The sequence below is a fragment of the Eubalaena glacialis genome, chromosome 3 (genome assembly GCF_028564815.1).
Source record: "Eubalaena glacialis isolate mEubGla1 chromosome 3, mEubGla1.1.hap2.+ XY, whole genome shotgun sequence".
NCBI classification, from domain to species: Eukaryota; Metazoa; Chordata; class Mammalia; order Artiodactyla; family Balaenidae; genus Eubalaena; species Eubalaena glacialis.
Window position 1 is genome coordinate 173,245,463 of NC_083718.1, and position 15,604 is coordinate 173,261,066.

Sequence of the window (15,604 nt, forward strand, 5' to 3'; positions counted from 1 at the left end):
AGCAGTTTTTGGTGTTGTGGAATTTTTCTTTTACCATGTGGTCTTTAGAGAAAACCCGACTTGCCTGTGGCTTAGGTGGAATTTCCGAGTGATATAAAGATTGAAGTGATGACGAAGAACAGTAGAATGCTGAAGGTACTAGCCCTGGCCCTAGCTCTTTAGGTAGCCGCTAAAAACCAAGAATAAGTATTTCATAAAGTAGACTTACCTTGCCTCTTACTTACCTAGGAAGAAAGGGTTTGATTTAATCACTTTTAGCAATGCAGCAGGTCAGTCAGGGGCTAATGTATTCATTTTGGTTTTCCCAGTCAAGTAAGCAACTCTGAAGTCAATGATCAGAAACCCGAAACTTCAAGCCTTGCTTCAAACCTTACCATGTCGGAGGAAAGTAAGTACCATATTCTGTGCACCATGGAAGAGGTGTTCCTGTGACCAGGTGATGCTATTCTTTTATAATTGGTTTTCACTGATTGCCTTGTTTGTCTCAGAATATCCAGAATCCTTTCATTGCCTTGTTTGTGTGTTCATCCTTGTGCTCTCCTATAAGCCTTATTGACATACCAGCTAAGGAACAAAATCACATGGAATTCACTCCCCAGGGATTGGTGATTGTGTTTTTGTTTCGAGATTGGATGTTCTAAAGGTAATAAATAGTGCCTTACTCAAAATCAGAAAAGTTTGTGGGCCAACCTCTGACTGTTCTCCAGAGGGCTTGATATTTTTCTGCCTTCCTAATAACCAAATAATTCTACCTATCCATCTAGGCCAAAAAAAGAAAAGTAAGCCCCGAGGGCCCAAGATTGATACTGGGCCCTGAGGGAGATCCATCTCAGGGATCCACTTACCAACCCTTATTCTCTTGTAGAACAGTTATATTCATGCATTAGACAAAAATTTGTAGAATGTTCTTTTTTTTTTTCCTGTGGAAACATGAGCTTTCTCTGACATATCATGGTGGTATGCTCCATAGGGCAAATAGTCCTCCTTGAAATTAAATTAAATAAGATCTTACGGAAAAAACCCGAACGAACTTTTTGGCCAGCCCAATAGCTGTGCCCTTCCATATTTTCCCACACACTTTAAAAGGATAAATTTGTGTAAGACACTTTTTGAAAAGATACTTGTTTGGGGGATATATCTTAAGATGATTATGCTTAACCTTATATAATTCCCATGTGTTAAAAAATGGTGTGCCTATTTTAAAAAAAAATGGTATGTCTTGAGTTGTATATATTATTTCCTCAAAGATGCTGTTCCAGTGGTTCTCAAACTTTCAGCATACCTAAGAGTCATCTGGAGTGCTTGTTTGTAATGTAGAATTCTAGCCTCATCTTCAGTGATTATCATTCAGTAGACCTGATGTGGATGGAAATCTGCATTTTCAAGAAGATAGCTAATTCTGATACATATGGGAAACTGCTCTAATCAATGAAAAGTGTCTACTCTAATTTTTTAAATATCTCACTCATCCCCAAGAAAAAGGCCTGTTCCTTATATACTTCAGGGCCCAGAGGTAAGTTGTCTTCTTGCTTCTTGAAAACCATTTCTCTTTTTTTCTCAAAAACTCTAGTTCCTTTGAAGTCTATATTTATGTCCCTCCCCCACATTTCTTTTTACCTCAGACTGAACTCCTAGTCATTTTGCTCTTTAAAGACTATATCTTCTTTTTCTTCTCCATCCAGACTCTTATTATTCTTGGTAATTTCAATATCCATGTAGATGACCTATCCAATACCCATAATGTCCTTCTTGTTTTCCTGTCCCTTTTTACTCAGCATAGATTCTATGGTTCTTTATTATAATTACTCCCTTACAAATACCTTCAATAATTTGGCCTCTTGTACTCTTCTTGCTAAACCCCAGTCATAATTTAATCCAACTCTCCACCTTCTCTATAAGTGCATTCAAATAGCTGAACGTTATTGGATGAATTATACACCTAGCTGACTATTTACTCACAGGGCCTCAAGTGGGCACCCTACTACATTTTACTCATGAGTTTTACCTTTTAATATTTCACACCACTTCTTTCGTCTCAAAGCACCTATACTCATTCACCTTTCTTCATGCTTAACTGATGACTCCTTCTCAAGTAGAAGCTCTCTGTGACAGGAAGCTCCCTTATTATCCTACCACCACCAAATCTTCAAAGCTACTTGTGTTTGTACCCATGTTATCTTGCTTCATTCTTGTCAGAATTGGAATAGTATTCTTGCTCCTGTCAAAGGTAAAACCTTTTATTTGTGCTTCATACCCTATTTGTTCTCACCTCCCCCAAGGACTTTGGTACTTTGGTACTTTGGTTATCCTAATACCATTCCTGCATCGTCATGTTCTTCTCTTCTTAATCCATCCTGTCAGTAAAGAGACATGATTCAGTATCTACCATCTTAAAAAACCGTCCTTTGGGTCCACATCCCCCGCTAGATATAGACCTTCTCTTTGTTCCATGACCCGTTGGAACCTCTGGAAAGAGTTGCCCTCACTTGCTTTCTCACCTCCCACTCACCCTTCAACCCTCTCAAATTTAGCTTCTGTCACCACTCTTGCAATGAAATTGCTTTTGTCAAGGTCATTAGTTACTTTCAGTAACTGAAAGTGCTAGTTCTAGGGGACATTTCTCTCCTTGTATCCTGCCTCCCACTATTTTTTCTCCCACCTTTCTCCTTTGCTGGCCTTTCTTCTACTATCTGAACTCTGAATGTTGGTGGGCCTCAGGGTTTGGTTCTAGTCTACCGTCTTTGCTCTTTCTGCATCCTCTCATCCATTACTACATTACTTTAAATGTTTTGTACATTGTTAATGAATTCCAAATTTGTATTTCTAGTCTGACTTCTCCCCTAATTTCATTTGTGAATCCAGCTGCCTACTTGACATCTCCACTTAGATATTTAAAAGGAAAGTCATACTTAAAATGTGTGAAAGCTTTCTATTCCCTTAGCCCTCACCAAATCTGTCCTCTTCCCGAACTTCCCCATCTTTGGAAGTGGTTTCACTATCCCTCTAATTACTCAAGCTGAAAACCTAGAAATTATCCTGTATTCCCGTTTTCCTCATTCCTTACATACAAATTCATCAGGATGTCATGTTAGTTTTACCTTCAGGATATATTTCAAGGTTTTGCTTCATCTCCACTGCTTTTTTTTTTTTTTAACCAGTGCAAAGTTAAACACATTCAAATTTATTTACACAAAGCTAAAGAAATTTGGGTTCTATTTCCATTTTGTGTAATTTTATTCTGGGGTCTGGCTTTGTTGTGTAGCTGACATAGGTCATTGAAACTTGATTATCCCACCTCACATGTAATTTTTTGTCACAAGGGAACAGAAAACTTGGGTATTTAGCGCACATACAATAATGATCTTAATACTTTTGCAATTTAGTAGGAAGGCAGCTGTCCCACAGCTTGGCAAGGGGACAGAGAAGTTACAGATTTTAAGCAGATTATGCCTTGACTCTTTTTTTTAAAAAATTATTTATTTTCTTTCTTTATTTTGGCTGCAGTGGGTCTTAGTTATGGTACACGGGATCATCCTTGAGGCATGCGGGATCTTTCATTGCGGCACGTGGGCTCTTCGTTGCGGTGCGCGGGCTTCTCTCTAGTTGTGGCGCATGGGCTCTGTAGTTTGCGGCACGCGGGCTCTCTTGTTGAGGCGCACAAACTCAGTAGCTGTGGCGCGCGGCCTTAGTTGCCCATGGCATGTGGGATCTTAGTTCCCCGACTAGGGATCGAACCCTCGTCCCCTGCATTGGAAGGCGGATTCTTCACCACTGGACCACCAGGGAAGTCCCTTGCCCTGACTCTTTATAAGCCTTTCATAGTTCCCAAGTGCTGCAAAGATCAAGGCTCATTCATTCTCTAGAGAAGTAAAAATTGGCCTAGATCTCCCAGGATGTTTTGTGGACCTCTTCTAGAATTAAATTAAATCAGAGGAGGAGAAGGATTTGGGTTTTTGAATGTACTTGTCAGCAGAGAAGGAACCATTATGTAGAATTCAAATGAACTTCCATTCTATGCGATGCATGCTAAGAACTTTAGATCTAATTGAGATCCCCTTCATTTTTGTCAAAGTGATTATGGATTAACATAATCTGCAAATTGCCATTAAGTATTTTCAAAGACTTTGAACAACGGCAGTGGACAAGATTCATGATAAACTCACAGATGATGATTTATCATACTGTTGGGCATGAATTGGCCCTGCATCTGATCTTGATCAGGGTTCCCTTTTTGGGTCAGACACTCAGGGAACCCAGCTAGACATAAAGTTAGTTGGTTCACCCTTAGTCCCTAATCACAATAGAGCAACCTCCTTTATAGTTGTTGAGGGAAGTTCTTGAACAGTTCAGGAGTCTGGTACAAGCTCTGTGTGATGTTACTCTGTCTACAATATGGACTGAAATAGTGCTAATGAATAGGATTCTGCTATCTGTCAAACTTGAGTTGAATATTTACAGTATTTATCCCAGATGAAATCATTAGGGTCAAGCCTCATGACGGTATCTATTCTGGATGAAGTCATGGAGGTGAAGAGGACACTAGCTGTGAAAGTCTCTTTACTTGATGGTTTATCAGAGTATTACATCAGTTCCTCAGGTGTGTCTCTGCTTTGCCAAACGTAAAGCCTTTACTACAAAGCTGAAAAAATAGTAATACAGAAGCATACTTACATCTTTCTGCTGTTGATTATATACAGCAGTAGCTACAGTTTTCTAATAAAATTGGGTTCTTGCTCCAAATCTGTCTTCCTGCAAGTCATTCTTATGACCTTTTATTCAGAATAGGGTAAGCACCCAGAGAATGAATAAGCTGAAGAAGTATAATGTGGTTTCCTAGACATAGATCTTGCATTTTAAGTTTGCCTATGAGCACAGCTGAGAGCTTAGGAAGTTGCTTCATCTATGGTTGTAGATCAGTGATGGGTGAAGGCAGAGGTCAGTTGGTACTGACTTTCGAGCGCTTTACCATACCCCTTGCATTCTAGCTTCTTTTACTGTCTCTAAAAGTCTCTAAACCCATTATTAGAAGAGTGAGGTATTTCCTACTGCATAGTCTTTCTAAATTTCTGATGCCCAAGTTGTATTCTGTTATTTAGTTTGAAAGACTACACAGTGAGACATGAAATTTCCCCATTTCATTTTTAAAATGTTCTAACTTTTTCCTGGTGATATCTTTCTTTCAGTTATGACATGCACCGATTACATCCCTCGCTCATCCAATGATTATACCTCACAAATGTATTCTGCAAAGTAAGTTGAATAATTATTTCAAAAATCTGTATGCTTTTTCTCTAGATTCATTGCAAAATTTAACTTGATATTTAAGTTATTAAGTTGACATTTAACTTATTTTCACCTTTCTTGTTCTTCCCTACTCCAGTTTTTTCATTCCCTCTAAATATAGTCTATGTAACATCCTTTTAAAAAGTTGATGATTGTCTGGAATAGATCACTGTTACCCAGGAGCTTGCTCAAAATGAATAGGCACTGAAAAATGCAAAATACCATTAGTGATGAAAACATATTACTGATTGACCTCTGATCATTCTCTCTTTGCTCTACTTTAGTAGAGAGACCAATTTAAAAAGCTGAAGCCAGCCTCAGACTGGGACTTCTCAGCCTAATCTATGTTCAGTTTATTGTTTTAGGAGTGTCCTCAAGAGTAGAACTAGGCTTGAGATTAAACAGGTTTAGTGGGTTGAAGTCATTAAGAGGCAATATTTTGGGCCTCATGGGGTAAGATCAGCATTTAAGGTCCACTAAGTTAATCATCTCCAAGATGAGTAGGTGCAGAACAGTGTGTATGTTCGAGCCAGCAGTTGTGCATTGATAGAGTGAGCCTACATACATAGATACATACAAGTGTGCTTTATTAAACTGGGATAAATTCTGATGTGCTTACATAGGCAGGGTACGTAAAGAACACTCACCTTTGGTAACAGAGGTGAGTGATATGTATGGGTATGTTATAAAGAGAAAACTTTTTCCTTTGAATTTTCCTTTGAATTTTGCGTTTAAATTAGCTCATTAAAAAAATGAGCTAATTGAAAAGTCAACTCAATGAGTTCTCCAAATTCTAACCTGGTATTAACACTAATAGCATTCTTGGGCCAGTCATTTTCATGTGGTTTTTTTCTTCTGTGAAATGACTGAAACTATTCTCTGAGATCATTATGAAGAAGATAAGAAAATAATTTGAGCTATAAAGACACTATATAAAAAATGATATTATGATCTTTATCATATCTGGAGGTTAATCCATTCGAAGTCACTAAGATTTTAAATCATTCTCACGTGATTTGATTAACAGCTACAACCTGAGCTATTTCCTGGTCTCAGATCTGGCTAATAAGAATAGAAATTTTCAAATTCAGTCTTTTAGGGTCTACCGAGATGTGAATATTACATATTCCAAATTCATTCATTCGTTCAAAAAATATTTGTATACCTGCTGAACTCAGGATACCTTATTATCTCTGCCTTCTATCTTTTGCCTTTTTAATTTTTTTTTTAATTTATTAAATTTATTTATTTTTGGCTGTGTTGGGTCTTCGTTACTGCGTGCGGGCACCCTCCAGCTGCCGCGAGCGGGAGCCACCCCTCGCTGTGGTGCACGGGCTTCTCACTTCGGCGGCCTCTCCGTTGTGGAGCACGGGCTCCAGGTGGGCGGGCCTCAACAGTTGTGGCTCTCGGGCTCCAGAGCACAGGCTCAGCAGTTATGGCGCAGGGGCCCAGCTGCTCCGCCGGACATGGGATCCTCCCGGACCAGGGCTCGAACCCGTGTCCCCTGCGTTGGCAGGTGGACTCTTAACCACTGCGCCACCAAGGGAGTCCCTATGCCTTCTATCTTAATGCAGACCTCCTTACCACTTAGCTAAAACCATTGCATTTTTTAACCGCCTCTATTTCAAGCACCCTCCGCAATCCATTTTACAAAGAAATGTCAAACTAATCTTTATTAAAGAACAGCTCTGATCTTGTCATTCTTTGCTCAACTATTTCAGTGACTCCCAGTTGAACACTTTTAGCCTCATATTCAAGGTCTTTGCTGTCTGTCTTCTTATACTTTCCCTTAATATAATATGTGCTCCTTGCAGGCTGAAGCCCTTCCTCTGTACCCTTGCCAGAGTTTTTCTCTTTTCCTAAAACACCCTTTCTCTCCCATTTCTGCACATGCTATCTGCTCAGCTCACAGACCATTTCTTTATAGGCTTCCTTCATTTTCTTCTTCCCTAAAACTGGGGGAAAAAAAATCTTTTCCTTTCTGAAACACCCCTTTCCCCCATTATTTTATTGTTATGATCTACATGGTACATATGACACTTTCTTGCTTGTAAGTACAGCATAACTTATCAAATAAAATAACCGGTATCTAAAAATTCAGTGCATAAAATGTGGCACCATCTTATTCCATGGATAAAATGACCAAGTCATCTAGCTAGTTTAAAATCCCAGAAGTTTCACTGTTAAGTTCAAATCTCTAGCTAAACCTGATGTGGTTGTCACCAACTAGCGGCAGTGTACTCTGGCTTAAATATCAGCTGGGCAGTTCTGTGTCCTGTCTAGAACTTCCTGGATTTTATTAGTTATGTGACTTCTATTTTATAGGCTCGATCTGGGGATATTGGGCCACACCTGTACTCCCTGTTTTCTAATATGGTTGCTTACCTTTTCTCTGCCAGCCTCACCCTCTTCTCTAAGTCCCACTTTCCCTCTCAGAACTTTAGTTTGGCCCAGAGGGCTAGGTGGAGAATGGAGCCAGTTGCCAATCCTGTTCTGTCCAGTTTTCTGTCATTTTAGGGTTTTATTCTATATTTAGACATAAGGGCATAAACGAGTTTAGTCCATACTTGTATCTCACATAGGGCCTTGCATGTGGCACACCACAAATGTTTGAGGCATAGTAACTGGACCTTGGGAGGAAGATATTTGAAACTATTAAATTTTCTGTAAAATTGTTTGTTAGGTAGGTGACAGTAGAACCTGGAAAGGAAAAAATAATTCTACTTTCTGACCATAGTAAGAGACATTTTATGTGGCAGGTTAGTCTCCTCACTGCTGATTCTTTGCTGTTAGTGGTATTAGCTATTTCCCCTACTTTTCTCACATGAAAGTTTTTGTTTTCTTGAACTTTTCTAGACCTTATGCACATATTCTCTCAGTTCCTGTTTCGGAAACTGCTTACCCTGGGCAGACTCAGTATCAGCCACTGCAGCAGTCTCAACCCTATGCTGTCTACCCTCAGGCAACCCAAACATACGGACTACCTCCTTTCGGTAAGGCATTCTATTGTGAGCAGTTGCTAAGAATGTTGATTTTATCCCCCAGAAATTTCCGTCTTTCCCCCAAAAGCGAGCACGGCTGATCAGGAAGCTGAGAGATGCCACGTTGTTCTTGGCAGAGCACCTGCTCAGGCACAGGTGTGATAGAAGTTGGGTATGCAACTTTCCAGCAGTGTATTTGATGCATGTCATATAAAATCATAACTTCTCAATACTCAGTTGTTTATCTGCCATAATGTAGCTATTTCCAGGATACTAAGTCTTGACTGTAAAGCTTGGAATCTTCAAGTGTTTGGAAACTCTTTGAGGAATTACTGTTGATTTGACTTACTTCATACAAAACATGATACCATGACAAATTTATTTTGAGGTGGCTCATTTCTTGCTAAAACCAGGTAATCTACATATCCAGATGGAATGTACCTTATAGTTTTCTGCCCCCCCCCAACCCCGCTCTGTTTTGTCAATTTCTCCCTCTCCTTCCCTGCTGCCCCAAACTGATCAGTTGTTGCTCTGCTGAACCAGAAAGTCATCTTAGAGGGGGAAATCCCCAATTTTGTACAACCTTATCATGTGCATAGAGAGTTTTGTTCTTTGGTTTTAGGTATCTTGTACATGAACTATAAATTAGAATGATTTACTAGAAGTCAGTTTGAGGTTCTTTGGGCACTTAATATCTGTGCTTTTTCTGTGTGTGTGTTAATTGATAGATATTGTCAGTGTGGTTTATTGTCCCTTCCCTGCTTTCCTAGAACTGGTGTCAGAAAATTAAGAGAATACTGTATTTTTAAAAAAATATTCAATATGTTAATAAAATTATAACTGTGTAGCCTTTATTGAAACTAGCTAGGAATTAGAAAAATCTTTCAGATTGCCACAGATTCTGGGTGTTGCTTGCTTTTGGTTTTGAGATTCCTACTTTTCCTGGCCTATTTGGCTACTCTTTTATGATACTGACAGCTTTCTTATCTTGAGGCTTGTTAGCATTCCTTAGCTCCTGATAACTACTAGAAACAAAAATTGGGGGTTATGTTTAATGATAGTGGTAGTTGATAACTTCATGAGAGAAGAGAAACAGAAATGCTCTTGTTTTCCTGTTTGTACACCCATGCCTCAGTGCCTGTCGGTATATACTAAAATTTTATGTTTCTGATATATTTAACCAGGCAAGACTGAGCAGTCCTTTTGGAAGCAGGACTCTGTGAATATGTTTGTGTTTATTTCTTTTTGCATATATTAAAGCTAATTTATCAACAGCTGGCTAACAATAGGCCAGCAAGTATAAAGTATTTCACATTTTATTTTACTCTCTGTTTTGATTTAAATTCTTTATTAGAAAGCCAAAAGCCCTTTATGACATTGTTGAACAGTTGATTATTTCTGCTGTTCAGTGTTAAATAAAACTCTTATTATATCTCTGAACTCAGATTTTGGAATACCTAGCACAATGCCATGTGCATATCGGTCCTAGATATTATGGTATCTTTTATAATCACAGCATTTCCCTCATTTTAAAGAAAGAAAGAAAAATCTGTAAAATAGGTAGATCCCTGTTAAAAACTTGAAGGAAACAGTGTTTATTTTATAAAGAAATATTGGTTATAACAGGCTCTTTTATTAATCTATTTCTGTTTAATAATTGGGGGTGAGGGAAACTTGTTTAATAAGTTTTTCTTATCAGTAATTCAGAGAGAACTGTTCATTAGCTTAATTTGCCTTTGAATGATAGGTATGGCATATTCTCAAATTTTATAAAGGAAATTTTAGGGAAATGTTTATAATACTTTGTGTGTGTGTGTGTAATGCTTTTTAAAGTGACTGTATTTTTGAAAGACATTTTCTTACGTTTTAACACATGGCTTCTTTTCTTTTATATCACTCAGATGTAAAATACTCCATTTCTTCCTGTATAGCACAGGGAATTATACCCAATATCTTGTAATAACCTATAATGGAATATAATTTGCAAAAAACAAAAAAACTGTATCACTATACTATACACCTGAAATTAACACAGTATTGTAAATCAACTACACTTCAGTTAAAAAAAAGACTCCATTTCTTTTTTTCTTGTGAAGATTTTGGTAATTTTATTATCTTAGTGTTGCCTGTTAGCACTAAAACTAGATTAGCTAGTCTGTTATTTTATTTCAGATGTAAACAGAGCTTTAGAAAATCTTACTGTAATACGATTGTATGTTATACATTTATACAGTATTAATAATATATTGTAATAATATTGAGTGCTTACTACGCAAGCAGTATGCTGAGAATGAGTGCTTCACACTTTACAATAGTTTCTTATGTAATCCTCAGGACCACCCTAAAAAGTAAGTGGCAGCATTATCCCTTTTTATAGATGAGGAAACAGGCTTAGAAGGATTAAGTGACTAACCTGAGGTCATACAGTTAGTAAACGCCTAGGATTAGAAGTGCACCCCGGTCTGTTTAATTCCAGAAGTGCTCATAAATTTAGGTCTGTATGAAAAAGTTAATCTCAGAGTTGAGTTTGAAATTTAAAAGTTTCCTCCTTTTAAAGAAGTGAGAAAAGACTAGAGGAAATCTAAGAAGCCCATATTATGACTAATCTTTAAAAGTAAAGGAATGGTGGTCATATCTTTTCAGAGCTATATAGAAATCTGGTGAGATGGTAGAATGAGGATTTGAGGTTTAACTTCCAGTGATCTGCATGAATACGTGTGAGAGAAAGGGTACTCGTTCGTTTTTAGGGGCTCATAAAAGATTGGCTTAACTGCCATTGTTCTACCTTCTTTTAAAAGAACTTTAATATGAGATGGAGATTTGACAGTATGTATTAAGAGTCTTAAGGATGTTCATGCCATATCCCTCAGTAATTTTACTTTTAGGGATTTATCCTAGGGAATTAATTAGAGATAACCACAAAAATTTACTACCAAGATATTCATCACAGCATTATTTATAATAGCAAAAGATTGAAAACAACAGACATATTGAATTGAAAGGTATATGTTAAATTGCAGTGTATCCATAGAATGGAAAACCGTGTAGCCATTATAAATCATATTCTTAAAGAATATTTAGTGTCTTGAAAAAAGTTTATTATTAATTGAAAAAAGCATTATATTAAACTGAAAATACAATATAATATACCAAGTTAGTAGTTTTTAAAAATATTTACATAAAGAATAATTTGGAAGAAAAACTGAATGTTAACAGTACAGGCAGTACAGATTTGATCTCAATTACCAAGGAACCATGCAAAGTGAGGACACAGTTCCAATGTGTATAGGTTTCAGTTAACACAGTCCCGTGCAAAAATGAGAATTGTCTGTATTTTTTGTGTGTGTGATGAGACTATGCTATTTTTTTCTTTTCACTTTCTATATTTTCCATAATATACATCTACTTATAGTTAACAAAAGTACTCAGATTAAATTACTTAGTATTTATAAGAGCTCATCCCAGTGAGGTATTAAATCAACAAGATATTCTTTCATGTGGTTTTTTTAGCATTTATATGTACTTCAATTCTTAACCAAACGAATCTTCTCTAAATTTCCACTACTCTGTTATATATTACTGCAAAGTGAACTGCTCAGATTAGTTTGGTTAGTGACTAACCAATAGGGGGGAAGTATTTGTGCTGAGAAACTTGGGTAGAGTTTGTGATAAGACCCCACTGTGGGGCAGCAGGAGAACAGCACTCAGAGGCAGACTTCCTTTGCCATTTTTAGATCAGCTGCTGCTCTACATCAGGCTCTTGGTGCTTAAAATGACTTGAGAAAGTCTACTTATAGGCAAAGAACAGTGGACCAGGAGTCAGGAAGCCAGGATTTCATTTCTTCTTTGCTGCTGGCATTAGTGCTCTACAGTCACACCATTTGGTCATGCTACTTGTTACTTGGAATTCTGGAAAGAGTGCTTTTAAAGGAAGATAGACAGATAGATACACACACACTTAAAGAGCAGGGCTACAGTGATACTGGAGGCAGTGTCCATATTGTCTTTTATTCCTCTGTTCTTCATAAAATAATATTCAATAGCTACTTTATGTTTCTGCCCAAAAACATTCAGAACTATCTATTATTTTCTCTACTTGTCTTGGACATTTTGCACTAATTTCTGACCTTATAAGATGGACCAGTTTATAGAAATTTTACATTTTGAAACTTTAAAGATACATACTGAATAATGAGACTAGCAAAACTCTCTCAGTTAATACTATTCTTATTAGTAAGATAGTATTTTAGGACAGTGTAATAATAAACATGTTTCCAAACCCAACACCTCAGGTTCAGAACCTATTTAGAAAAAAAACACATTGATTACAATAAATCTGAAAGTTATTGTGACATTGAAAAGGCAAGTTGTTTCTATGTTTCTAAAAAGTGTGATAGTCAACCACCAAGAATCTTAGCACTAATATTCAAATTTCACATCATAAATGTTTAAAAAAACTACATTCTCAAATATTTTTTATTGTTAAACGTCAGCCATAACAAGGAATTAAGCTGTGGCTTACCTGGGCAAGACTGAAAATCATCATGAACCAAGGGGTGGAAGGGGGTGGAGGGCAACCCTCCTAATTCGTGCTGGAGATGTTGGCATTCCTTAATCTCCTCAAATATGTTATTTCATGTGTTTAGTAGGTGAGAAAAGAATATGTCTTGTTTTCTTAATGCTTTAGTTTGATAAATTAGGAGTTTGGGACTAACACATACACACTACTGTATATAAAATAGGTAAATAACAAGGACCTACTGTATAGCACAGGAAACTATACTAAATATCTTGTAATAATCTATAATAGAAAAGAATCTGAAAAAGTGTGTGTGTGTGTAGCTAAATCACTTTGCTCTACAGCAGAAACTAACACAACATTGTAAATTAACTATACTTCAATGAAAAAAAAAAAGAGTTTGAGACAAGGCAATTACCATGTTCCACTGTGAACCTTTTAAGATTTTCACATCTCCTTTTACTATTCTTACATTTACTTATCAACAGATTTTACAGATCTGAGTTACACTAAGATATCTGAGTGCCCTGGTGAAGCAGAGGTCCTTATTCTCAAAGCATTATATATTTATAAATTTCTTATCAGATTAAGAGTATATGAAGTGAGGTAATATTGAATTTGAATCTGTGGCTGACCTTGGTATTGATTTCTTACCTGGAATGTGTTTGATGAATTTTCTTGGGCCTAATTTCCAGCTTCAACTATATTGATCCAGCAGCTATAACTATTCAGAGCACCGTGAGGTTTTTTTTGTTTTGTTTTGTTTTTTAACATCTTCATTGGAGTATAATTGCTTTACAATGGTGTGTTAGTTTCTGCTTTGTAACAGAGTGAATCAGCTATACCTATACATATATCCCCATATCTCTTCCCTACAGTGAGGTTTTTAATAGACTTTTGCATAGCCAAAATTATGACAAAAACTTGGGGTCTTCCCTGGCAGTCCAGTGGTTAAGACTCCATGCTCCCAATGCAGGGGGCATGGGTTTGATCCCCGGTTGGGGAATCAAGATCCTGCATGCTGCACAGCGCGGCCAAAAAAAAAATTTTTTTATGACAAAAACTCTTTACTCATAAAGGATATCCTTAGGCTGTCGTGTAGAAGAAGCAAGCTTTTTTAATGATATCCTAGTTTACGGCAAATGAAAAAGGAGATACAGCCAGAAACAGGAGATTGTCAAGAAGTGACAGATCACAGAGAAAAGACAAAGTGATACAAGAGCCTTCAAATCATAGAACTATAATTGAGTTCTACTTAGTAATAAGCAAATGTCTTCACATATAGCCTCTGGGGATGTTTCTGTAATGTACATAGCACAGCACAGTATAGATCTGAGAAAAGGTATGGTCATTATTTCCTCCCTGCTAAGAAGGCAGGAAAGGATATAAATATTTTTTAGAAAGATTGTCACTTAGGAGCATTGTGATAAAAATAAAAGTGAATAGCTATGATGTCTTATATGTTCTAACAGGGAAAGATATGTCTCAGGTATTATGTGGAAAAGCAAATTATGAACAGCATGTAACATCCCATTTTTATTAAAAAGAAGAAGAAAGAGATTAGTAAACAGAAGAAATCTGAGTGACTCTTATGCAAACTGTGAATAGCGGTTAAGTCTGGATGGTGGGATTATATATGACTTTATTATTTCTAAAAATTAGAAATTATATTTCTGTTAATGTTTTTTAATTTATAAAAGTAAGCAGGTATGTCTTTCCTAATCAGAAGAAATAAAGGTAACAAAATAACCAGCTTAAGAAGGCAGAGAAGTATACATACATTTTAGAAAAATCTGGTGCTTGTTTAATGGGTAAGTGAATTTTAAACGTATGTGGAATGTCTCCTACCTAGACAATGCAGATAAATGATTTATCACTCTACAGGAATGTCAGGCACTCTACAACAATGCTAGGGTGTCAGTAGCCCTTTGCTGATCAATTTTCCCCAACCATTGAAGTGAACTTACATACATACATATCACTATTGGGTTTTTGACAAGATTTTTGTTTCTATGGCCCCATTCCCCAATTCTTTGAAATTGTATTTGCTTGTGGTATATTACGAGTGGGAGATTCAATAATTTTCTCTTACAAGCAAATTTATTTTTGTTTTAAGATTTTGATTTTAAACCTACTGGCTGATATTTGAAAGCATAACCATGCTCCTCAGTTCCAGTGTTTTGTTTGTAATTGGTCCAATTTATCTGATTCAGGTGCATTGTGGCCAGGTATGAAACCTGAAAGTGGTTTAACTCAGACTCCATCTCCAAGTCAACACAGTGTTCTTACCTGCACTACAGGGTTAACCACAAGCCAGCCAAGCCCAGCACATTATTCTTATCCCATTCAAGGTAAACAGGCATGGTTGTGTGTGTTTTGTTTTTTTGTTTTTGTTTTTTAATTATTATTGTTTTTTGTTTTTAATCTACCTGTATCTCCAAACATACTGGGTAATGTAGGATATTTGCATTTGTGCATGCTTTTTGTGTTAGACAAACTAGAACCTAGGAGTGTGGTTCATAAGTAGTTTAAGCCTTTGACTGTGAACTGCTTCATAAAATTGAAGACTCCTCTTTTGCACGTTGGTGTCCAGAAAACCTGTCTAATTTTGTTCTAGTCTGTTCTCAGTGGCATTTTGTCCTGTAAATGAGCAGAAGACTCCATGGGTTAGAGCTTTGCTGACTTCTTTTATGTGAAGTCCAAATAGAATGGAAAGTGAGATTGAGTGCTGCTTTGTGAGATGTGTGCTGCTTTTCTGCTGTGGTTTTTGTTACACCTCCACCCCCATTTACTACTTCTTGGTGAGGTTTTCTCTTGTTCA

The 15,604-nt window shown here is 36.9% G+C and overlaps 1 protein-coding gene across 8 annotated transcripts in view; it reads left to right on the top strand.

Annotated features, from left to right (window-relative positions):
- Nucleotides 1-15,604, top strand: part of EYA3 (EYA transcriptional coactivator and phosphatase 3) — a 96,325-nt gene that overhangs the window by 46,358 nt on the left and 34,363 nt on the right. For 6 of the 8 annotated variants that reach the window (XM_061184652.1, XM_061184653.1, XM_061184651.1 and 3 more), the window contains 4 exons: nucleotides 309-388; nucleotides 5,184-5,250; nucleotides 8,140-8,276; nucleotides 14,997-15,134. In XM_061184652.1, coding sequence (XP_061040635.1) covers nucleotides 309-388; nucleotides 5,184-5,250; nucleotides 8,140-8,276; nucleotides 14,997-15,134 — 422 coding nt within the window. Of the gene's footprint in view, nucleotides 1-308; nucleotides 389-1,476; nucleotides 1,514-5,183; nucleotides 5,251-8,139; nucleotides 8,277-14,996; nucleotides 15,135-15,604 lie in introns of all 8 variants that reach the window. The other 2 variants (XM_061184656.1, XM_061184658.1) reach the window with 2 other exon arrangements.